General features: G+C 36.2%; 1 protein-coding gene across 3 annotated transcripts in view; it reads right to left on the minus strand.

Moving 5' to 3' along the window:
- Positions 1-597: 597 nt before the first annotated feature.
- Positions 598-27,092, minus strand: part of DDB2 (damage specific DNA binding protein 2) — a 36,359-nt gene continuing 9,864 nt past the window's right edge. For 2 of the 3 annotated variants that reach the window (XM_081953444.1, XM_081953445.1), the window contains exons 3-11: positions 16,547-16,680; positions 13,951-14,142; positions 12,161-12,306; positions 6,565-6,664; positions 5,729-5,906; positions 5,261-5,406; positions 4,043-4,207; positions 3,087-3,132; positions 598-1,521 (exon numbers count right to left, since the gene is read on the minus strand). In XM_081953444.1, the coding sequence (XP_081809570.1) occupies positions 1,280-1,521; positions 3,087-3,132; positions 4,043-4,207; positions 5,261-5,406; positions 5,729-5,906; positions 6,565-6,664; positions 12,161-12,306; positions 13,951-14,142; positions 16,547-16,680 (1,349 nt within the window). In that variant the 3' untranslated portion in view covers positions 598-1,279. The remainder of the gene's footprint in view (positions 1,522-3,086; positions 3,133-4,042; positions 4,208-5,260; positions 5,407-5,728; positions 5,907-6,564; positions 6,665-12,160; positions 12,307-13,950; positions 14,143-16,546; positions 16,681-27,092) is intronic. The other variant, XM_081953446.1, reaches the window with a different exon arrangement.

Here is a 27,092-nt window from a genome sequence, read left to right on the forward strand (position 1 = left end):
CTCTTTTTGCACATGTCTAGCAGCTGGATCACAAGAAAAGATACAACCATGGCAACTTTTTGTATTGAGGTCAATTATAGTTAGGAAACTTGACATGGGACCAACTTCCCAGTAAATAATCCATTGTCTAGATTTTTTATGTATTAAAGCAGGAGTGCTCTTACTCTCTATTGCCCTAGAGGCAGGACCAGAACACGAGGTTAAACTACAAGCACGGAGGCTCCTGTTAGACCATTAAGAACATTGATTATGCATATCATTTGCCAGTGGAACAGACTGCCACATGATATGAGTTCTCTGAAGCTAGATGGTAAACTGTTAGAGATGCTCTAGTGGAACCTACCATAAGCAGGGATTCGCATTGATTAGATGACCTTTATTGTCACTTCCAACTCAATGACTGAATACACTATAAAAATTAATGTATTTCTAACAGCCTTTGAAACGAATAAAGAGCTCTATTTTCCTGTACATTTATATATTGTATAGAATTCATATCTTGAAATCGTTAAAAAAATCAGTATCAAGTTTATAAAAGACATTGAAGGGACAAGTTAAGATGGGTGGAGCAAGACTCCCCAAAATAAGACTCTGATCATTCGTTCAATTTTTATTAAGCTTCTCCAATATATTCTTTAAGCAGGCTTATGCCCTAGCTATTACGTTTCTCAAGAAGCATGTAGCTTCTCTGTATAACAAAACAATTATGATACAAAAACATTATTAAACATATTATTTTTGAACAAAAGAACACAGTAAGTGAATCACAATAACTGTTTTAAAGTAAAGTACCTATAGCTAGTTGCCTTTTTTGTACCTCTATATGTCTAAGTTCTAGACAGTTTTACAATCTCACACAATACAAATACCTGTGTCTGAGAACAAACAAATTATGTTGGTCCTTAAACAAACAAAAGCTCTTATTTTTAGTGAGCGTAGGACAAATATAGTTTTCAATATATTATAAAAAGAGCCAGATTTGAAAATATACTGTAATCTGGCTGATAGCATACCTTTGCGCACTGTACTTTGCCTTAAACAATTAAAAGCCTTCAGGTACACCCAACAGAACGTTTCTTTTAGCTCATTTAAGTACATGCATATGTAAATGCCTTATGCCTTGCCCATAATAGTAGATGACTCAGTTCTGTAACATAATTTCCATCATCAAGAAGATGGTCCACTGTAAAAAGGGCTTCCTTCTTCTGAAGTCAATGCCGCACATTATGCCAGCAGCACCAACTTTGCTCCAAGCAAAGACTAGTGACACAAGCTTGACTCATAAGTCCTCCGGGTCTTTTCTTCTCTTAGTGTACATTGTATATTCTTTACTCTTTGTTTTGGTGTCCTCTAATTCAAGACTGAGCAGTTTAGTTTTGGATTTGTTTGTTTCTTTGTTTGATTGCCTTTGCCTCTGTCCTCTTTGGTGGGGCACGTTCTTCTGCTCTTTCATTGCTTGCCTGACATCCTCCTGCTTCTTACCTATCATTACTTCTCGGTCCCATATCAGAATATTAAAGCCTGTCAAAAAACAGAATCACATTCTTAGGAATTCAGCCTTCGATAGCTTATAAACCACATAAACCATTGAGCCAAGACCTCAGACATGGTTCAGTTTTTAAAACTGGGTGTTTGGTGCCAAGTCTGCAAAGAGATTTTAGAGTAATAGAATTCTGACAATTAGATAACTGAAGATCATGAATACATTATCTTGCCCAACCCAACAAATAGTAGTAAATTTTAAGTAACAAAGATTAAAGTTCAATCTCATTTTTTCTATTTGGTTCACTTTTATTGTCTTAATTTCAAAAATAAACATAATTATGCAGCTAGATTCCTTGTGAGAACAGGCCTTACATTTTCTAGGATCAATTATGGGAAAATATTCCCAATTGTGTAAAAAATCTTTTGACTCAAAGTAGTTAAACTGGAATTTTTTTCTTGTTTCAAGAAAATATGCTTCAATTCAAATTTTATTTTCTCCTTCCTTCTTTAAACATTTGAAAGGTCAACAGGTGGCAGCAGTTCTCTCTTTCCTAGATAAGTAACTCTTAGTAACTAGGTAGATATATCTAAGTTTTCTTGGCAATAATATAAAAATGGTTTAACATGGACATATGTCCAGCTATGTAATTTTCTGATGGATTCTTAGTTTTACAAGATGAGCTGTGGTTGGATGCAACCAATAGATCAAAAAAACCACCGCAAATAATTAAAACCCTCTTGATTCATGACAACTGATGGAACCTTTAAATGTATGCCACATTTTCTTATTAATTACATTTTCTTACAAATTAAAATTTTGATTTACAAAAATCAAGAGGATCTCCAGCCAAAAGAAGCACTGAACCCTTTTCTTCTTTTATACATTATTTACTACCATTTTCAAATAGCTGAAACAACTATCGGTGGTTTAAAAAAAAACTATTACAAAAACCCAATTTCAGATTTTGGATGATCAATGTCTAAACAAAAATAAGTATTGTTTCAGGTGTTTTGCTCCAATATGGAATGAAGTAGAGCTGGCTTATTCAAAATATCGACCAAATTGCAATTGTTCTGGGCAAAAGTGAATTGGATGAGGAGAATAAGGAAAAGCCAATAAGAAGTATAAATATCAGGTGAGAAAATACATCTGTAAGGTCAGGGATAGGAAGGGCAGCACATAAGTGATATCAGAGAGGCAAAAAGGAGCAACTTCAAGCCTTCCCTTATAAATTGCCTCATAAAATCCCTTCAGGATCCTTTCAGTTTTACCTGAAACTGAGAACATCCAAAACATTCTAGCTTTTGTTCCTGTCAATCTATAGTCAACCCAAAGAAGGCCAATGTAGTATTTTGTTGCAGGTTCAACACATTTCCTATTTTGAGCACACCCTTTTACAATATTAAAGTATTAACCCTTTATTATTTTCAGCTATCGCTTGCTAAGAGGTAAAATATTTAGAAGTAATGAAACACATGGTAAAGTTACAAATACAGTCAGAGGTTTAAGCCTATACTTAGCAAATGTTTGAATTGAAATGGCCTGGGAAGAATGCCAAAAACACTACACTAAAATATGAAAGATTAAACTGCTTGCTTACCCATTCCTGAAGCCAAGATGTCGCCCATGGGGTTAAACTTATTGAGCTGCAAATGTACACACAATAATGCATTGTAAGCTTGTCAGCTGTCTACTTATCAAGCAAAACAGAAACCAGAACATTCTGAACAGTACAGAAAAGCCCAACAATGATTGTGGAAAAATTCTGAACAAGTCAGCAAAGCACTGAATAGGAAGGCCTCCTTCCTGCCCTGTTCCCCGGCTATTCTATCTGTTTCAGCACCCTAGCTGGTGCCAGAGATAAAGGAAGTCCTTACCCTCAAAGTTCATTCGAGAAACTCACTGGGAATCCTGGTTCATTATATTTCTGAAATCTAAGCTGAAAGCGTAAATCTCTGGGAACAGAAGTTAAAACATTTCTTCTGCCCAAAAAACTGAGATGAAGCTTTCAACTAGAAATCACTCCCAGAACACAATTGTACGGTTTGTGTATCCGTACTCTTCTGATAATTTTCCCCTGGGCCTTTAAAGTAAGAATAGAAGCTGGGAGCTCGAAACATTGCATATGCCACATCACTGGCCAGGCTAGCTTGGATTGCTGAAAGCTGTAATTCAGTAATGCCTAGAAGGCTATAGATTTCCACCTATCCATTTTAAAAAATAGTCTAAGAAGCAAGCAGAAAGCCAAAGTTAGACACATTCTTCCATCTACGTCAGTGTTTCTCAAACTTGGTGACTTTAAGTCCTGTGGACTTCAACTCCCAGAAACCCCCAGCCAGCTGTGCTGATTCTGGGAGTTGAAGTCCACAGGACTTAAAGTCACCAAGTTTGAGAAACACTGATCTACGTACTATTAATGACTACTAATGCATAATAAGCATTAATGATAACATGTAGGAAAGTGAGGAATTTATTCCAATTCTTTTCTTTTTTTTTTGAATCCCAGATCCTATGGCAAATGTAGCAACTAACTTTAAAGTAGGTCTCAACACTCACAGAGATAATGCCCGATACATTTGGATCATGTATTTGGCACACCATCTCTCCACTGTTGCCATCAAATATGTCAACAGTTCTCAGCTCATCTGCTGTGTACCCTGGGAACTTCGGGTCTGGATAACGACCAACCACAATGAGATCGTAACGAGGATGCCATGTTGCCTGCAATACATAAGACCCAAGTAAGCATTGGCATAAATTTTATATATAGCACACAAAAATTGAACTACAAAAGAGTTAGGTTTTTTTTTTTTCAAATGCTGGGACTCACGATTCAGCTTCTACTCCTCTCATGATATCAAAATGAGATCTTACGAGGCATCATGTTATAAAAACATAATTCCAATTGATTTTTATTAGTACTAGACCTGGCGCTTGAGTATAAATTCTTACCTTATGTAGCACACTACATAAACCTAGTATGTATTTTAGTTGGAAATACTTATATCTATTCTAAGATTAGAGAGTCTGTTTGGTGTAGTGACAAGGCTTCAGGCTAGGAATCAGGAGACTGTGGGTTCTAGATCCACCATAGGCACACAACCAGACCTTGGGCTAGTCACTTTCTCTCTGTCCTAGGAAGGGGACTATGGCAAACCACTTCTGAAAAACCTTGCAAAGAAAACTGCAGGAATTTGACCAAGCAGTCTCTGGTAATCGGACAGAACCAAACAGGAGAAAAAATATATATGAGTAATTTTATTCACTGTTAATTATTTGCCACTTACTTGATTTGCACTACATTGGCCTCTTTTCTATGACACAAAAGTTGTACAGTATGCTGTTGCACACATTTGCAGTAAAATAACATTTTAAAAAAATCTATAACATGGATCATGGACACAATTTCTTTTGTCCCAAGGACTCCATCAGCTTTTCATGCATATTGAAGGGTAAGTCCTAAGTCCATTCAGAGATGAGATTTTAAGGGATGAAATTGCTACCTTAAGCATTTTCAAAGCTCTATTTAAAAACCTCCATAATTTCCCTAATGTAAAATAGGAATCACATTTTGGGCCCCATCTACTCTGATAGAAACCACAAAAGGAATGGCAGTGTGCTGCATATACTTTTTTGTAGCTTTGATATTCCATTTCTGGATTAATAGAAGAACGTCCCTGTTTGACAATCACATTTCCAATTTCTATGGGGGAATTTTGTAGGTTGGCTTTTTAAAAACATGCTTCAATCAGAAAGGAATTAATATTCCTGCACCTTGATAGATGTGAGATGCTGGAACTGTCTGTGAGGATGTGAAATTGAATGCTGTGGTTTGGACCAATCAGAAGACGAATAAACCCGGATTTCATTGTGCTGATCTGTACTCAGTAGCTTAGCACCATCTATTGGGCTGAAATAAGCTGCGGAAAAACACACACACACAAATATAAGTCATAATGCTATACCAGGTTAAAAAAACATTTTCCAAAAAATGAGTATTTTTTTCAGAGTATAAAAACAAACAATGCAACAAGCAGATCTGTTCTAAATAAAAAAAGTATAATATAATGATGAATTCAGATAAAAATAAAATGCTGAATTTTACTATTACTTCATTTTTATCCAACAATCCTTTGAAATTTATAATCTATATAGAGTTAACTGTAAATGCAAAGGAGAATAAGTGGCACTGTGGATACAAGATGAGCAAAAGTCATAGGGCATTGGTATTTTCTATCTTACCTGCATTGACACCTTTATCATGGTGAAGTACATGAAGACAACTCGATTTATCTTTAATATTTCTCAGATCCCAGATTTTGACTGTCTGATCCATAGAGGCCGTAGCCAGCAGCCAATCACAGTGAGAATTAAACTCCACATGAGTCACTTTCCTTTTGTGCAGCTTCAAATTCCATATCTACAATGGATATAAGAGAAGGCAAATGTTTTTTCTGTTGCACAAGAGCACAAGATTCTGGTGTATGGATATTAGGCAGAGAAAACTCATCATCACATCTCAGTGTGTTAATAAATGTTTTTAAGGGATGGCCTTCATGACATTACCATTTTATTCCTGGCCTGATGTGCTGACAAATTGAAACCACCTTTAGTTGCTCTACTGTTGATATGATGAGGCCTCTCCCAATATGTCTTACTATATGAGCAATCTACAATGCCTCCATGATGAGGCTAGAGATAATGCAATCAGAGGCAGGAATCCACCCAACCCTATTGAAAACTTAAGTCTGCTCATTCATTCCTCTATTTATTTTATTCCCATCCACTGACACACATGAGCAGGGCCTCTATCCGTCACCCAGATTGAGTAAAACAAGCATGGGAAGAAATTGTGTCATTTATTGCAATAAAGGATTGTCCTGCAGAAGAGAAACATAGTTTGTGTACGAGATGTCAAATTATGATTGGACTGCATGTAGCAACTCAGTGCAATATCATCATACAGTCTTTAAAACACTGTTTTAGAAGATTTTCAATCAAGTTTCAATGGAAAATTATTAGGTAAATTAAAAAATGCTGAAGTTTTTTACGTTAAGGAAAACAGAAAATATACAAACCTTTTCACCTTCAGTACTGAGCAAAATCACGTTCCCTACATTATCTCCTGTTACTACAGTCCGACGAGGTGCAGATACATCAACACTGCAATACCAGAAACTAAAACAGAAATAACATTTATATTCTATAGCAAATAGAAATGCAACCAAAGAAAACAAAAGAAGTAATAAGTTAAAAAGAAGCACTTAAATAATTGATGGAATCACAACTGAACAGAATCTGAAGGACCTTATTTTGATACTGGACTGGTTGGAATGTATCAAGATTTGTTCATACCAAAACCACACAAAAGGAAAGTTTTATCATATAGCTCACAGAATCATGTAGTAAAAATCAAACTCTGGTGTATATCTCTAAAGACATCACATAGACCAGGGGTGTCCAAACTTGGGAACTTTAAGACTTGTGGACTTCAACTCCGTGAATTCCCCAGCCAGCCATGCTGGCTGGGGAATTCTGGGAGTTGAAGTCCACAAGTCTTAAAGTTCCCAAGTTTGGACACCCCTGACATAGACAAATTAAACTGCTTAAAGCATTTACCATAGCGCTGGTTTTCATTTGAAATGTACAGGTACTCCTCGACTTACAACCATTCATTTAGTGATCGTTCAAAGTTACAACAGCAGTGAAAAAAGTGACTTATGACCGTTTTTCACACATACGACTGTTGCAGCATGCCCAGTCACATGATCGAAATTTGGACACTTGGCAACTGACTCATATTTATGACGACTGCAGTGTCCCCAACTCATGGGATCACCTTTTGCAACTTTCTGATCAGCAAAGTCAATGGGGAAGCCAGATTCACTTAACAGCCGCATTACTAATTTAAACAACTGCAGTGAATCACTTAACAACGGTGGCAAGAAAGGTTGTGGAATGCGGCAAAAGTCACTTAACAATTGTCTCATAAATTTTGGGCTCAACTGTGGTCATACATCAAGGGCTACCCACAATGAATGATCTATAGGAGGAATAGAGGAGATTCAAACTGATGAAACAAAACAACCCAGATTAATTAATCAACATCTTCAAACCAAGCCAAACCAACTTAGGTTGCAAGTAAAATTGCTGCTAGTTTTTCATCATTATTTAAAGTAGTTGAAAAAAATAATAATCTAAATTTAACATTCTATGCAGCTCAGAAAAATGAGGTCTAACATTTATTTTTCCTTCAAATATTTATTTTGAGTATTTGTTCAATTATACACTTCTGAATTGGTCCTTGTAGACTTTATATTTATTCACAAGGCAATAGACAATGACAAGTCAAAACTACAAAATAGTTTATTGATTTTTCTACCATTATAAATTGCTAGCAAAATTGGAGCATAGCAAGTCTGCAAAGTCACTATTGGTGTTTTGGTTTGTTTCCTTAAATCAGGGGTGTTCAAACTTGAGAACTTTAAGACTTGTGGCGAATAAATTATACCAGAAAGGGGTGTGGTTTAGATGGTTGATGCCTGAAGGGATGCTGATATTCTGGGAGGAGATAAGAATCAGAATCAATACACCCATAGAGGCCCAGGCCTTTATGGAAAAAAATAAAGCAAACCTAGAAAAAACAGAAGACTCTTCAACGGTCACACAGGACACGGGAGGGGCCGGAGCTCTGCCAGCGGGGGGAGAAGGGGCAATACTAAGAAAGCTCAGATCACAAAAATGAATAAGAAAATCACATTGTTATAAACAGACCGAAAGTAATAATGAAATTATATCTAGACTATATATCATAATATATAAGCTGATTGAAATTTTTTTATATAGAATTAATATGCTGATCTTATACGATTTTGTATTAATGTTTTATACATAGATGTATCTTATGAGTTTGGAGGGAGGGGGCGTCTGCCATACTTGCAACTGCCAAAATTTGTATACCATTCCACCTACCCTTTTCCTTATAAATGTTTTAAAAACCCAATAAAATTTTCTGGAAAAAAAAAAAAGACTTGTGGACTTCAATAAGGCTGGCTGGGGAATTCTAGGAGTTGAAGTCCACAAGTCTTAAAGTTCCCAAGTTTGGACACCCCTGCCTTAAATCTTTCCTACAGATATGTACCCAGAGAGGGATTTCTTGGATTTTTACAGCTTTCTTCTGCAGATTGCTCAAGTATTCGTGCCCACAACATACTTTACTACTTCACCTGCCAAAATGAAAAGCAACACTAAATTTCAAATGACTCATTAGTTGGCCACTTATATTCTGAAGCAGAAATGTGTTAATTACTTCATCCTGTATGCTCAGAAAATAGTTCAAGCAAATTGTAAGAGACTGTCTTTATAGAGAACCTATGAAAGAAGTTAGAGCAAGCTCAATGAAAGGAATAGCAATTCTCTCTTCCTTCTTCCCCAAACTTGGAATTTATGACTTCAGACTCATGTATCGGAGGCTACAGGCTGCTCGTGCATCAGACTTAAGAATGCCATCTCCTGTTGCCATATTATTTTCCAAATCAAATAGATTAAATCTCAAGCTTAGGGTGGGGTCTCTGGAGTCTTTCTGGAATACGAATGAAACTAGCAGATGAAAACAGTTATATTACCATGAAAGAATGAGAATAGGTAGCTAGTGTTAGAATAAATTATTAAGAATGCATACTCATTTTAAGGCCAAGGAACACTCTTGGATTGTAAATGGTATGCTGCATCCATTTTTTTAAAAAATGGAATAAAGAAAAGAATGGGCCAGGATGAAAATTACAACTGAACGCAACTTTTGAATAGCTTCTAGAATGGGACAAGGGATTAGAAAACAACCTCTAACATTGGGACTTGAGGCTGTGATCTCCAGATTAAGTAAAATTATCTATATAGTAGTAGCCTACCGTATTTTTCAGAATATAAGATACAGGAGTATAAGACGCACCAAGGTTTTGAAGAGGCAAATTAAAAAAAGAGTAGGTAGGTAGATAGATAGAGGGAAGGAGAGAAAGAGAGAGAAATACAGTAGGTAGGTCGGGGAGAGTAGCTAGAGAAATACAGAGATAGGTAGGGGGAGAGAGAGCGAGTAGGTAGGTTGGTAAGTACAAGAATATATGTGTGTGTGTGTGTGTGTTTTCGTAGATTTTTACGGGTGAACAAAAACAGCATATGTATGTATGTATGTATGTATGTATGTATGTATGTATGTATGTATGTATGTATGTATTTGTGTTACAACCCCTGGTATGACTAAATATGGGAGGAAGGTCACTACTCCCTCTTTCTGTCCTTCGGCTTATCACAGAAGACCATGCAGGCAGAAAACCATATTTTTATTTTTACTGTTGCCTTTTTATATTTGTGTTGTAATTGTACTGATAACTCTCCCTTTATTTATTTATCAGTACAATTACAACATATATATATATATTTTCTGAGGTTTTCGCGGGTGTTTGTATGTATGTCTTTGGTTGTTCGGGTTTTCTCCCGCGTAGAATTGGAAGTATCTTCACGACGTTTCGATGAAGTCTCATTCATCATCTTCAGGCTGCTGCTTCCGGCTTGGTGCTTCTGGCTTGGTGCTTCCAGGAGCAATGTGAGATCTCAGCCGGTTCCTCTTTTTAACTGCCAGTGGGGGTTTGTGCTGATTGGGTGGGCCTGTTTTTTGCTCATTTCTGCCCTCCCCACCCCCCAGGAGCTCTCTGAAAACCTCCATAAGGCTATGCATGGCCATTTTTGTGAAGGGGGCGGGCTTCAGGAGGCAAAAAATGCTGTATTCGATTTTCAGCCTCTTTTTTGAGGAAAAAAGGTGCATCTTATACTCTGAAAAATACGGTAATTAATTCTGAATTTAATTCAGTACTACATCAATTCTAGCTAATTCATTCCCTATATATTTAAATGCATTTTACTTACTTTACAAAGCAAGTATAACAATTGCTGAAAAGCTACCCTCAAAACTATTTCATAATATTTCAAAAAATGAGACAACTGTATACCTCACCAATTAGCCCTTTTATAAAGAAACATTGCAGTAATTAGGAATTTTTTTAAAAAATCTAGAACATTTTATATAAATTTTTAGATTATAACACAACAGTCCCATTCAAAATATTCCATCCAAATAATTGGCATCTCTTCTGATGGAACAGAACTCAAGATGTTTTAAATGTATGACATTGGAAACAACAGAAATTTGAAACAAGGCCTTTACTTCCTTGCTTTTCACTCTGGGTGAAAAAGTATCTCACATAAAAGTATGGGAGATGGTAGTCCATGCTACATGCTAATTTACCATCAATCTACAGAAGGAATAGTCAAAACAATGATATTTTAACTATTTTTTTCATAGCAAACAACAAAACCCACAGTAAGAATAATTTATGTAGACTACACTTGCACAAAAAGTGACAGAGCTGAATCTACAGTAGCAAAAAATAACAATGGATTTACTTCAATGAAACACATAAACAATTTAACAGCAGCAAACATATAGTTTTCTGGATATTTCATTGAAACTTACTACACACACACACACACACACACACACACACATATTTCATATATATATCATGCATAATATTTGGCCTTCTTGGAACTAAACCAAGTTTCTGTTATCTGGCAATCTGAAAAATGTAGCAACACCATCTGTAAAGCATCTATGCTTAATTTTAATGTTTATACAAGACAATATACAAAGAACACAAAAGACAGCAAAATTATAGTACAACTCATGAACTAACTTCCAGACAGCAATATAAAAATAGTAATAAATTTCAGTGCTAGAGGGCAGTACTCATTTTATATTGAAAGCAAGCTCTTCTTCTCTGAAATATATGTCTAATTATCCTTTGTACCCTCCCTGCCCATTCAAAAGTGGCTCTGGCCAATTATAATAAAAATTCTTGTCACTCCTGTTTTAATTCTCTCTCAAAATTTCTATGGCTTGGGGGGAAACTAAAATAAATTACTAAATCAAGCCAACTGTAGAATACTCAAAACGATGTAGAATGAAACGTTCTGATAAAACTTGAGAACATTTTGTTCCAAGTTCAGAATGCTGGAAACAATTCGGACTCTTCCCCCTAGTGCTACTTAATATCTCACTGTCACTCTTTATCTTGCTATTAAGGGCCGTTTAAAATAATACAGAACTAGAATAATCCCAAAACAGAGTAGTAAAGACCTCTATTTTTCAACAGTAGCAGCATTGCATGGCTACAAATACTTAAAAAGTGCACTACTTTGTGCTCTTAGGGTCAAAACAGCCTATTTCCTTTGAAGTACAATATTTTCTAGCTGTACAAGCATTTTCATACGAACCATATAGAAAAAAAAATCACTCTAATATTTTAGGGTGATCTAAATCTTACATGTTTTAAGCAAATCTCTTTACCAAGGAAAATATATCATTCAGTCTGCTGGTCAGTTTTCATTTTGTTATTTTACTGATTTTCAAAAGTTTTACTCAGTAGTTTGTTACATCTTTTTACCTAGTTCCTTAAAGGCTACTTTCTGAACTAGAAAAATGAGCACTCTAAAAAGTGACTCAGGAATATAAATCTCCCAAATGCTGAGTGGAACAAGGAAAAATATTCCAATCTTAACTGTTTCTTATGGTTATGCTGCCCTTCTAATAAAAAACTCTGAAAGAAATAGACTGCATCTTACTTCCAGTCATGGGTATTGGCCAAGATCCGGATTCTGTTGCCATTAACATCTTGCAAGACAGTAGTTCCAGCAACTGATGATGTGTACAACTCACTTGTATTAAAAGGATTAAACTTCATTCCTGTGATGGCCCCTCCAGCTCCAATCTATAGTTAAAAGAAATGAATAATACACAAAGTCACTCAAAAACCAGGAAGGAGAAAAATATCTCGTACTATCTGATCAGTGTCAGTAATATTATAAAACTACATTTCCCAAAAGGTAGTGTTCATGTTTATCAGACTGCATCAAAGCAAAGAGCCTCGTGTGGGAAGAATTTTCAGCTCTTCTAGCCAATGCTACATATATTAAATAACTGTTACTGGAAAAATAACAATTGCTAACTCTGACATAATCTGTATCATGACAAGAGCCCAGCTTCCTCTCTCAGAATCACTGTATCATATTGAGTGCAGATTTTTTCCCCCATTCAGATTCTTAACAATTATGACCTGAAAGAGACTTTGAGGAATACTGTCAATTTTAAACGTAATCAGGGAAAATAAAGCAATTTGGTGCATATTAATGAGATTTATAAAATATGATCAGTGAAATATGCCAGAGGAATTATAAATCTTGGAGGATAAAAAAATAAGATGGAAATGAGTTCAGGAGGGCTTCTTTAGGAGAAACAACATGCTGAGTACACGAGAAGTTCAGTTTTTATTTAATTATCTTACTTGTTTGAGAAGAACAAAACAGGAAGATTACATTTATACTCTTAGTGCAGAGGTTCAGTTTTAATGTTTTATACTTTTTTTCAAGGTTTATAAGACTGCAATGCTCTTGTCTTCACATACAAATATATATCCTAACAGTAGTTCACATACAAGATCTAGGAATGTTTTTTTAAAAAAAATTCTTTGCCTGATCCAATAAACAGACATCACAATACACTGTAGAACAGTGGTGGGTTGCAGACGGTACACCCTGACGGTACACACGGGCGTACTGGTGCCTGACGGGTGCACTAGGTACCGTTCTGGTACGGTACTCCAGAGGGCCCACCCATCCTCCTCACCTGTATTTGAGCTCTTTGGCACATCCACGCATGCGCGTAGAGCGTACGGCGCCTGCACGACGCTCTGTTGAGCAACTGGAGCGTCGCGGAGGCATCGCAGGAGGTAAGGATGCATGCACGCGCTGCGCACGTTCATGTGGTGGACGCCGGGCCCCGTTGTACCGTACCGGTTGCACCGGGATCCAGAACCCACCACTGCTGTAGAAGTATTATAATTGTAAAGCTCAGTCTATAGGTTACAAAGTTGGTACAAGGTTTCATATTAAAGCAACATCTTTACAAACCAAATGAAAAATCACATTGCATTTACAGGATGTCTCCCATTCATTCAGATAATTGAGTTGGAAGAGATCCAAAGATCAGAACTGAAGAAGCTTCTTGGATGAGAAGTGAAACGTCTTCAAAAGAAAAAAAAAAACAAAGTCCAGTGCCTTCTGAAAAAAGCACCTTTGAGACAACCATGATCTGGATGACTGAGAAAGTTCTGCAGAGTTGGAAGAGACCATTTGGACTATCAGATTCAACCCCTCCCTTAATTAAGTAAAACAACGTTAGATCCAAAAAGATGACAGATTTCCCACTTTAAAATAACATTTATCCAATTTTGAGCCATTCCTCCTACCTCATTTCCATTCTGTAAAAATAAGGAGACAAACAAGCCCTGATTCTTCAAAAACAATTTAATTATAACTCATGGCTCTCATCAGCATGTTAATGCTAACCAACTTACCCCTTTAATAAAACATGCTTTATTGAGCACTTCATAATTCCACAGGATGATGTCTCCTCCTTTGGAGCCCACAGCGACGGTGCTGGGATGCATTGGATGCCATTCCAAAGCTGTGATTCTTCTGTCAAAGGGACTTGCTGTTCGGAACAGACGGTACAAGTAGAGAGACCGTACAAAGGGCACCTGGAGACACTGTTGCCAAGAGAGTAAGAGAGTAGGATCCAAGCCCCAGATGCATGCACACAGTCTTGTTATACATAACAGTTGAGAGGAACAATTGTGTAATTGTACCTTTGGATTCATTTTCCTCAAGAAATAAATGAGCAAATGCAACATTTTTAATTCATTTTTTTTAATGGGGTACTCTTTATCTAGTTTTAATGGAAAACATATAATGTCATGTTTAGGTCATATTTATTATGCAGAACTATTGAACCTTCAAAAGAGTTTACGAAGTTTTAAGTGCCATTGTAACTATAAGTATATGGTACTTGCTAAGATACCTTGGATCATATCAAAGGTCAAAAAAAACAGGGGGGAAATGATACTCAAATTCTCTTACCCAGAGCACAAGAGATTTGAAGAGATACTATCAAAATTTATTTGGATCTTTTTCAGACTTGGCTGAATCTACTAAGCAGTCTATTATGTGTCACGTAGACATTAGTCTTTACAATCTTGTATATCCTACAATACATTAGATTGAACAGGCATTATGAAATTTTTTGTTTCAGAAATGGCTATTAATTATTTCAAACAACAGATGGCCTACTCATACAGTCTATTACTCCAGTACACTCAGAAATCATTAACTGATTTGAAGAATTGATGGGACAATAAATTACAGTGTGTCTGAGTGCTTGGAATGTCTTCACTGGCTTTCCAAATATCCAAAATGCTTTTTAATGTTTTTTTTAAAATTGTGTTATTTTTACTTTAATTAATTATTTTATATATAATACTCTTAGCATTCTTCTTAGTTTTGGCAGTGTTTTTAATAGTATAATATTAGTTAGATACATTGGGTTCCTTTTCTTTTCTTCCTGATTCAAATGTGTTGAATAAACAATTGTTTTAATAAATTATCTATTGACAAGATGTTTTTTCAGTAGTAATGAATCATACTATGTTTAAGAATATTCTTTTTTTAATACTGGTTATTGTTATTTGCAATTCAGACCTGGAGCTAATCCAGTCATCACTACACATACATTTTTGTATTTTTTTAAAATGACAAATATATGTGAGTCATGGAACATTAAAGAGCTGAGGAGCATGTTTAAAAGGAAAATATTTTTTATACATTGAAATTGATGAGGGTGGATTCTTTTACATGTAATATATAACGCTGGAAAAATGAGGAAAAATCATTTTAGCAAAGAAGGGGATTAAGTCAATTAAATAACTGGAAATTCTAAATCTGCCAACGAAGTAGAAATTTTAGTGAAATTTTCTAATTTTATAGTTGAACAAAAGATTTGGTGACTATGCAATTTTAATCATCAAAAATAGAGATCATTAATTCCAGTACAGTGTCATCACATAGTGTTTAGTATTCTGGCCTCAGTAACCTCACTTTGAATCCAAGTCATGGCAGACGAAAAGGCGAAAGATTAGGCAGTTCTTTTAACCAGAGCTGCCTAATTTTAAAACATTATTTTAAAAAATAACAGAAACTATTCCAGAGAATGAGGTTCGGAGAAGGATGAGGCATCCAGTTCCTGTGTACTTTAAAAGTACTATCTGCTTGTTATAAAAAAGCAACAGTTCAACTCTGCAAATATTCAGTTGAATTATTTTTATCATATAAGAATACTGTATTTTACTGAACATTCTACACAATCACTAATGTTAGTTTTACTAATCTTGGATTTTAGGTGGATGACATTACTATGATCTATTTAATTCTTGATCCATTTTTGGTTTGGAAAAAAAATGAACTGGAAGTTACAACATCCTTTGAATACCATCCAGGGATTCAGTTCAGTGGACATTAATGGAGACTATTTAAATGTGTAAACTCAGATAATTTTTGATATCAGGTTCAATAGTTAATTGTACAATTTCTAATTATACACCCATATTAGTGTCACTGAATTTGGACAAAAATGTCACAATTACCAGAGTTAATATTTTAATACTTTTTTTCCTGTGAAGAGTCATAGTTAACAGAACAACAAAATAATAAATATATAGATTTTCAAATAAATAAAAGTTCAGTTAATTTGGGAATCATTCAGGATATATTTAGAACATTTATTTTTGACTCCTGGCAGAAAAAAATCTACAATATACATAAGTTAGAAGTTAAAGAAAGAAACATGGAAAATATGCCCTTAAACAGAGTAATGAAACATATTATCTTTTTAGATTTACTAAGTTGCAGTTGACCAATTACAAGCTTTGTACACAGTATATATTTAAAACAAATGAAACACTGAGTATTGAAAAACAGAGAGAAAAGAACTGGAAAATTATTGGTTACTTGTCTGAAAATTTTCCAACAAAGTAAAATAGTATCTTTGGAAAGAGATTCTTCAGGACAAAACACCAATTATAATTAACTTTCAGTATTTTTGAATTTTGTAACTTTTACCTTCTTAAGCTGTGATCCAATAATGCCACCCACCATATTTTGATAAACATGGTGGACAATATTCTTTTGCATTTCCCATGGATAGAAGGCAATTCTTGAATTTCGAAACATGGAGCCACCAAAGCAAGCTTGTCCTGTCCCCAAACAACAAAAATAGATATATCTGATTACTTGCTTAGTTAATATAGGAAGACTTCATTTTTTTTTGTACTTACACATTGAGGACTACCAACCACATCTAAATTCAAAACAGTTGGGGAGGAAGACAAAACTAGAAGAAAAATGATTATTTAATGCATTGGTAGATATAAAAGTATAAAGTTTCATCAGCATGCTAATACAAAAAATCTAAAATGGCTAGTAGACTACATAAAGATCTAGTAAAAAGCAGGATAAGACATAAGCAATTTTTTTCAAAATAGAAAAAAAATTCACAGAATGTTAAATGGGGATGGCAGTATTCAGTTAACTATTAATTTTTAAAAAATCATATAAATATAAAATTGTGATCTTGAGGGGGAAGGAATTACTGACCACTGCTAGGGTGAATTTCTTCGTTATATCCCTTTAGAAATAATGTTATACACTAAATTGACAGAATTATTGAGAAAATTCAGATTTTTAATGTGGTTTTTTTCATGCAGAATAATCTTTAGGAAGTAGGAAAATACTATAATTGCTGATACGAAGAACTGGATTTCAGAGATGTGATTTAGCAATTTTTGAGAAAAGTAAAAATTGTGTAAAAAAATGACACATTATGTTTCCCTTTGGAAAAAAAATCTTGGACAGGTTAGGTCATCATTGAAAGCTGAATTTTCTTTCTAATTGCTTACAAAATCAAGTGAACTTGAGATATAATTGGGATCTATAGATACAGTAACCTGAGATATAGATGTAATTTTTAAAATTTTGTTTTTGTGAATGGGGAATAGTTCATATTTTTATTTTATGTATGTCTGTTTGAAAATGGATTAATCAAAACTATTTGGTGACTTTAAAAAATCGAGCCACTGTAGGATTGTTAAGTCCGTCTTCTGTACACTTGATCTATGTTTTGTTCTTATTGTTCCTTGATTTTTAAATATAAACAAGTCGCCCAGACTTATTGTGAGTTGGGCAGGCTCTAAATTGTATAAATAAATAAAGGTTTGACAGCTAATAGCACAGGAAAGCTTCTTTATCTGCTCCACCAGGACGCCAATGCACAGAAATTCAAAGTGAAGCTGCTTCCACATGCTCCACAAACCAAACATGCACACATCCCCTATCAGCAATATGTTTGTACAGTACAGCACAGTACTACAAGTTTTTTAAAAATCTTATTTCTGAACTAGTCCGCACTCCCTCTAGCTTGCCAAAGAGGGAGCACTGAAACCAACAGTTGATTAGTATCTTGCTCTGTTTGGATCCAGTGAGGAGAAAAAAGCAACATTCTTCTCTCCCCACCACCCAAAAGGAAAAGAACCGCTATGGCTGGGGATTGGGGGGCAGCACTGAGAGCAGCAAGCAAGCAGTGGAAGAACAACAATTAGGCTTCATGGCTTCTTCACTTCAGCTGGAAAGAAGGAACCTTTCACTTCAGCTGGAAAGAAGGAACCTGGCAAATGGGCTATAGCAGGATTTCCACAATGGGAAACCATCCATCCACTCCTACAGTTCCAGGAGAAATGCTATAAAAATAGACTGTGTCGCATTTTTTCTGGAACAAGAAACTTGTGAATCTGTAAAATATGCATTGCCTACTTAAAGGTAAGGTAAAGGTTCCCCTCGCACATATGGGCTAATCGTTCCTGACTCTAGGGGGAGGTGCTCATCTCCGTTTCAAAGCCAAAGAGCCAGCACTGTCCGAAGATGTCTCCGTGGTCATGTGGCCGGCATGACTAAACCCCGAAGGCACATGGAACGCTGTCACCAAACTGGTCCCTATTTTTCTACTTGTATTTTTACGTGCTTTCGAACTGCTAGGTTGGCAGAAGCTGGGACAAGTAACAGGAGCTCAACTCCATTACGCAGCGCTAGAGATTCGAACCGGCAAATTGCCATCTTTTCTAATCGACAGGCTCAGTGTCTTAGCCACTGAGCCACTGCATCCCCTTAGTTTATATACTTACTTTATATTTATTTACATTATACGGAAGTTAAATGCCATTGCATGGAGGCATAAAAGCCCTCCAGTCCTCCACTTAGAGGGCACCTGAGGTATTGAAGTCCACTATAAAGTCATGGATGAAAAACAGAACTCACCTATTAAAGGCAAGAAAAGCAATTCTTTGAACTTCCTCCTTTTTCTTCCTACAACTAGAACTCATAGTAGTGAAATAGCAAACTAAATGAAAAATACTAGAGAGAAATTTGAGACACATAGCAAGTAATATACCCTTAAATACCTTGTAACAACTTCAATGAAAATTGAAGAAAAATACTGAATGATTCTAAAGCAAATGAGTAGCATAATTCAAGTTTTAAAACGGCAAAGAATTAAATTTAGGATTCTACAATATGGAAAATAACAAGATGGATTGGCTATTAAGTTAGGTAGTCCTCGACTCACAACCATAACTGAGCCCAAAATTTCTGTTGCTAAGTGAGACTTTTGTTAAGTGAACTTTGCTCGTATTTACAACCTTTCTTGCCATAGGCATTAAGTGAATCATTGCAGTTGTTGAGTTAGTAACACAGTTGTTATGTGAAACTGGCTTCCCCATTGGCTTTGCTTGTCAGGAGGTCACAAAAGGTGATCATATGACCTCGGAACACTGCAATCGTCATAAATATGAGTCATTTCTCAAGCGTCTGAATCTTGATCACATGACTATGGGGATGCTGCAATGGTCGTATGTATGAAAAACGGTCATAAGCCACTTTTTTCAGTGCCATTGTAACTTCGAACGGTCACTAAATGAATTGTTGTAAGTTGAGGATTTCCTTATTATCAAACAGTTAAATTTGACCACAGATTGAATAATACCATGTAGTTCAATATTTCTATGGAAGAAGTAGAGCTTTCAAGAGGCTTGCATATATCCAGGTCTGCTACAAAAAGAAATGTTAATTGTATAATTATACTCTATTAAAAATAGGGGGCAAATTTAAAAGAAAAATAGATCCTTTATTACCCCTTGTCCCAATACCAAACTATTTATTTTCATAAAGTCAAATATGCTAACTATTTTATAAGTAAAGAAATAATTTATAAAGAAAGCAAGATTTAACACACATTAAAAATTCTTTAAGATTCTATTTGGAACAGTCAGAGAGGCATAATTATAAGTAGTATAATTCCAAAGGAACTACAAAAATAAGGTCATATAATTAGGAGTTTGACTGACTTTGAAATGTATTTAGCACAGAATTCAAAAATCTATTGGAGCTTGTGTGTGTGTGATTACTGAAATGATTTAGAAAATGAAAAAGTCAAAAGTTGTATGATTAAATAGATACAGAAATTAAGCAGGACACTTAATATGCAACTATGGAAATATCAATAAAATAAGAATATTAAATTCACTGTGAATATTATACTCAGAAAAAGGAATGTGTGCTTTTTTGTTGGTATATTACTCTAATATTATTATTGCTAATCAAAATACGTATTAAAAAGTTAAAATGCTACAGTCAGATTAGATTGTTCTTCCATTATCCAGTGGCAATGTTACATAGCTCAACAATTTTAGAAGATGTTTCACCATAGAATGAAACCATTTTTAAATAATGACTTTTCTTTTGTATCAGTTGTTTTTCTGCTAAGTATCACTGCTCAGTGTATGTATGTATATATGTATGTATATATGAATGATACCCACTGCTAGAATACTCTACACTTCTTACTGAAAATTTACATTCAATTCCTTCATTAGAGGACTGGTAGATTAAGCCTTTGCACATCGTTATTTAAAATAATTCCATATCTAAAAATAGTTTTTTTACTAACTCTAATTTAAAAATCTTTATGAAGTATAATTAGAATAGAGGAGAGGAGAGGAGAGGAGAGGAGAGGAGAGGAGAGGAGAAGAGTTGGAAGGGACCTTGGCAGTTTTCTAGTCCAAACCCCTGCTTAGGCTGGAACCCTATAGCACAGTGATGGCGAACCTATGACACGCGTGCCACAGGTGGCACGCAGAGCCATTTGTCAGGGCACGAGAGGTGCTGCCCTGTCAGCTGAGTTCACCCTTTTTAAAAGCCATTTTTCGCCCTCCCCAGGCTCCAGAGGCTTTATAGGAGCCTGGGGAGGGTGAAAAGAGCCTCTACCGCCTCCCACTGAGGCCCTCTGGAGGCTTCATGAGCTTCCGTGAAGCCTCCAGAGCGCAAAAAACCCAACCCTACGGGCAAACTGGAGGTTCAGGAATGGACTTCCGGTTTGCTCGGAGGGTCATTTTGACTGCTCTGGAGACTTCAGAGAAGCCTCCTGAAGCCTTCGGAACGCTTAAAACGACCCTCCGAGCAAACCGGAAGTGACTTCCGGTTTGCTCGGAGGGTTGTTTTGAGCACTCCGAAGGCGTCAGAGAAACCTCCTGACGATCCCTGAAGCCTTCGGAGTGCTCAAAACGACCCTCCGAGCATACCGGAAGTCACTTCCAGTTTGCTCGGAGGGTCATTTTGACTGCTCCGAAGGCGTCAGGGAAGCCTCCTCATGGTCCCTGAAGCCTCTGGAGGGCGTCCGGGGGGCAGGGGAGACTGTTTTCACCCTCCCCAGGCTCCTATAAAGCCTCTGGAGCCTGGGGAGGGGCAAAAAAAACATGTAAAAATGGGGAGGGAGTGCCTGTAATGCACACATGCGCACTGGGGGCGTCGCACATTGCATTATGGGTGCGGCACGCCCGCACACGACCCCCCTGCACTTCCCCCACTTATGGCACGCGAGCCAAAAAAGGTTTGCCATCGCTGCTATAGCATTTCAGACAAATGGTTAGGCAATGTCTTCTTAAAAACTTCCAATGTTGGAGCATTTACAACTTCTGGAGGCAAGTTGTTCCACTATTCTGCATTGTAGATTTCTGCCACATCTGAATTTTGGGTTTCTTTCAATCTACTGTTTTAAAACTGTAGATTCTATCTGTCTGGCTACAAAGTTAAGAATGGATTGCTTTAGATCAGTTAGAAATCCTGCAGTCTGGTATGATTTAAAAACAGGTCTTGGATTTTTGTATGAAATACTTTCATATTTCTTCAGCGTATTACTATATCTCTACATAGTCAACTTTTCCTGAGGCTAAATATACCCACCTCCTTCAATCTCTCTTTATAGTACTTAAATTTCTAATCCATGAATCATCCTCAATGCACTTCTTTGAATATGTTCCAATATCACTGAATGCCTCATAAAGCTGGAGCCCAAAATGGGGCACAACACTTAAGATGGTGTGAGCAAAGCAGAAAAATGTACAATTTGATTGCATTTGTGTTTTTTCTCAGCCATATCATATTTAAGGCTTACATTCAATTGCAACCTATTCAAGATTTTTTTCCCCAGTAGCTTTTCCAAGGAGGATATTTTCCTAATCTTATTTATTTTTTATTTTATTAATTAGATTTCTAGACCGCCCCCTCTCCCCGGAGGGACTCGGGGCGGTGTACAGGTATAAATTTAAAAAACCCATCCACACAATAATGTACATCGTTAAAATTAAATTAAATAACCCCTGTACAATTTATAAAAATTAAAACTAGCCCATAAAACCAATCATAAAATTTAAAAACCAAAACTGAGGTGGGAAGGCTGGAATTAGGCCAGGCCGGCTAGCTGGACCAGGTGGGTTTTGAGTTTCTGACGGAAGGTAATCTATGAGTATTTGGATGTTTGTTTCATAAAGAACTTTGTTTTTGTTTCTATTAAGTATCATTTTACTTTCAGTTAATTTCTTTAACACATCAACATAATTTAGAATTTTATTTCTGTCTTGTGAGGTCAAGTTATCCTAACTTTCAATAATCTGCACATCTGATTAGCCTTTATTCCAGCTCTTCCTAGTTAAGAAAATATTGAAAAATTGAAGAACCAAAACTGTTCTTTGTGGAATTCCTCTCAATAGCTTCATCAAATTTGACCAGCTCTGTTTAGTAAGAGTTTCAACCAGGATTCCCATAAAAATTAAAAAGAAGTCAAGAAAACAAACAAACAAAAACACTATTATTTGTTTGTGAAGGTGAACTGGAACTTTTTTTATTCACTTATTCAATTATGTCACATTCACTAGGACAAGTATATATCCTAATTGTGTGAAATACCAAGTGCAAACATTTGTAACTTAAGAGCAGAACAAATATCAGTTTATACTAGCAGGGTTTCTTCTGGAAGACTCCTCAGATAAAGGCAAATGTGAGCACAGACATCAAGCTGCTATGCAAAATTAAACAACTTCTGACAAATGTAAATATATATATATGCATTGAGAAACCCCAAAACATAAAAACAGGATATCATACCATTGCACTTTAAATTCCTTCTGGAACAGAATATTCCAGTTTGTTCTATAGCTTACATAAAATGCACGGAGTTTCTAGCAGTGTGATTTTAACAAACAAATCTGCTGACACTTCATGAATAAAGCCTAAGAGACTGTTGCCTAGAGAGAATTTTGCTGAGCAATTCAGCTATAGAGGTTTGCCTTTAGTTTGTTTTGTTTTTCATAGTTCGCTCTACTTTTTATATTTAATCTGTAGATACTTTTATTTATTTATTTATCAAATTTATAGAGTCACCCACTCACGAAAAAGTGACTCTTGGCAATGTTCAATAAGACTATTAAAATAATAAAACATAGAAAACAATTATGCAGAAAAAATTAAAAATCACAATTAAAGGTTAAGAGAAGGCAGCAGCTGTCAACAACAATGGAGTCACCTCAGTACCCTGCAGGTCCTCTAGAGGTTTTGAGGGACTTCTGGAAGATCAACAGGGATGGATCCCACCTCACTTTGGGCTGGGGGAAGGAGGATATTCCATAGGGTGGGCACCATGGCAGAAAAGGCCCACTGCCTGTCCAGCTAAATGTAGCTGCCATCAGACGGGACTGTAGTATAACTCTTTTGCCAGATCTGATGGGATGAGCAGATGTAATCAGGAAGAAGCAGTCAAGTGAATTAACCTGGGCCGATGCCATGAAGGACTTTAAAGGTCAAAGCAGCACTTTGAATTGGATCCAGAAGCAAACTGGCAACCAATGCTGCTCATGGACCAGAAGTGTAATATTTGCCATTCTAGAGGTATACATAACTGCCCATACCACTGCATTCTGCAGCAGCTGAAGCTTGTGGATACTTTTCAGGGGAAGCCCTCTATGCAACATATTACAATAGTCCCACTGAGAGGTGACTAGGGCATGAATGAGCATAAGCAGAGCCTTCCAATCTGGGAATGGGTGCAACCGGCGCACAATACACGCTGCGCAAAGGCTCTCCCACTCATGACTGTCATCTGCTCTTTGAGCAGGAGTGTGAGTCTAGAAAGATTCCCAGGTCTGCTGGGAAGTTCAATCCCATCCATCACCAAAGAAGGCATAGTCTTAAAAGTAGTATGTCCCAAAACAAGGCCACTCGGTATTGCCAGGGTTCAATTGAAACCTATTGTTCTTTATCCAGACGCTCACACGCTCCAGGCACTGAGATAAGAGGTCCTCAGCTGATGATACCTCAACCTATGGTAATGGATGAGGTCACTCCATGGCCTCATGTAGATATTGAATAAGAGTGGACAGAGCACCAAATTCTGTGGACATTCCACACACTACAGGTATGTGGGAGGGTGGAATCTCACCACACCTCCTCCATCATCACCACTGGAACTGATTCCAGAGAAAGGAAGCGAACCAGCATTTCACAGTCCCACCCACCCACAATCCTCCAACCCAATCCAGAACTATACCAAAATCAATGGTATGGAACCATTGAGACATAACATAGAACAAGGATGGATGCACAAATTTGCATTTCAAGAACAAGGATTTGATGTTATCTGCATCAGAAAAAGTGCAATGTAATCTTGTCCATGACACTACTACCCTGTTTTCCCGAAAATAAGACCTTGCCAGATAATAAGCCCAGTCGAGCTTTTGAGCACATGCACTAAAATAATCCCTCCCAAAAAAATAAGTCCTCCCCGAAAATATTGCAACACAGCAGCAGTCATGAGGTGACCATGCTCCTGCACCTCAAAAATAATAAGACACCCCCCCCCCAAAATAAGGCCAAGCGCTTATTTGGGGGGGGGAATAAGACCATCTTATTTTCAGGGAAATACAGTAATAATCTTCAAAATAATAATAGGATATGCAACACCTGACAATTTGTTAAATTAAAATACAAGAAGCAGATCATATTTATGTTGCACAGAACTTGTAGAAGCGAAGGACAGTGAGAAAAATTATCTACCAAAGGAATTTATATGATACAAACAGGGCTTAGAAACTTTTTACTTTCACTCATTCAATAACACTTTTCATTATTCATTTTTCACATTAATGGGTATACTCATATTTCTAAAGATCTACCCACAGTCAGAACAAGTTGGGTCTTAAACAGGAGCACATTGTCATTATTCATATATTATTCTAAATAACAGTATCTAGAGTATCTTGAAAACAGCTAATTCAAGAAATTTTATTCTACAACCATTAACGTAACCCCATTAACTTTGAAGTGCTATGAATATGTAACCCCATCAGCGCTCCTTCTCCTGTGACCAACTAGAGTGCAAACATGACATTTAAACTGTGCTTTCCTTTCCCTGGTTTTATTTCATTAGAAATAATGGATTCTCAGATGTTATAGTTTATAAGGAAAGAAAAGGCTGAATTAATACAGAAACTGGGAAGCAGAATTATATAAGAACTGCCACACAAGGTTTCCAGAGGTATGGCTTATCAAGAGAATACTCACATTGAATGTGATTTAGAATGCACAGCAGCAGAGCAGGAAATAAATTATTTCTAATCAACTGAGATTCTAAGTTCATACACGCATGAAACTAATTTTAGAGTGGCGCAAAGAACTTTTAAAAAAAGGTTCAAGTTGAATGATACCCCAGTCACCTATATAGGGGATACCTACATAATTTCTAAGACATTTTAAAATGTTTTAGCAATTAAAAAATGTCTTCATTATTGTTAAAGCCACCCACACATGAGATAAAAGAAAACAGAGGTCATTTATTCCTGTTCTCTTTATTTCACTCCCTTCATTGTTGTTGGAGGCAACAGCAACTTGATGGGACACAATCAATAATGATGAGGAAAATCTGTTGGAACTAGCACAGATGCTACAGCTGGAATGTTCCCCATCCCTATCTAACACTCATTTTTGTACCTTCTTTGTCAGGAGGTCACAAGGTAACTTAAGGATGTTAATACTTCTGTTTGGCTTTAGATGAAAGATAATGCCAAAGCTAAGCTAAGCAAACAAGACATTGAAAGAGAAGTACGTAAGGGATTGATCTGCAATTCATTTATTCAACCCAATTTTCTGGACTGGCACAACATATTGAACAATAAACTAACAATACAAACTAACCCTTGCACAACAGGCTAGGCTAAAAGTAAGTTAGCTTGTCTGTAATTAGGTACATTATCTAAATTGTTAAACTATTTTATGTTTTAACATTTATACCTAAAGTAGAAAAGATAGAGATCATTAAATAAAATCACCTAAACAGCTAGGCTGTAACAACTTTTCCCTGCTGCTGAATGAGTGCCACCCACACTTGAATCAACAAAAAAGTACACTGGCATGAAATTTGCTGCCCCATCCCTATCCTGACTCTATTTCATCTGTTCTGACTCACTGACAAAGAAGCTATCTTAATTTTGTATGTGCAAAGTGATTAGTTGATTTTTCTGGTACTCCCTCTTCTGCATTTCACCAGGTGGGGGAAAGAATCATCTGCCAATTACATTGCTGGAAAAGAAATATACTTCAATCTTATATAATCTAGACTCCTCCTTGTGTTCCTGCTCCTATACCCAATTTTGGAAAAATGCTGGAGTCAATAAACTGAATCCAACAAGGGAGATAGATTACTAGAATATTTTTATTTAAGATTTCTTTTCCCTCCCTTTCTTTTTTTTACATAGGCAACAAATGCTCCTCTACTCTGTTCTGGAGGTTATTTGGGAAGGGGTGATCTCAATCTATTATTTCAACTTTGTGCTAAAATTAAAGCACTTATACTCCTGCAAGCAGTCTGTTATTATGAGATTCTGAGAAAAATAAATCACAGTGCTGCTCTATTTTTCAGGGAGACACTTTTAATTTGACAGTGCTTAAAATAATGTACATATCTTTAGTCTGCATCTGAATCCTGTCAGTTTAAGAAAACAACATTTTTATGGTGGTAGAACTAAGGACTCAATAGATGAATGTGTGGGTACAGTATGAAAAAAATGTTACTAAATCATGTTTTTACAGCCTCAAAGGCAGGAACACAGAATTATACTATCTTCTTTGAAAAATCACTGCCACTATATCTCCCCAATCAGCTACTTTAATTGTTTTCATTCACCCTAGAAGTGCTTTTTGAAGAACTAGTTCAAATTTGTAAGATGTAGAATAA

The sequence above is a fragment of the Natrix helvetica genome (assembly GCF_964273705.1).
Source record: "Natrix helvetica genome assembly, chromosome: 1".
In the NCBI taxonomy this organism is placed as follows: domain Eukaryota; kingdom Metazoa; phylum Chordata; class Lepidosauria; order Squamata; family Natricidae; genus Natrix; species Natrix helvetica.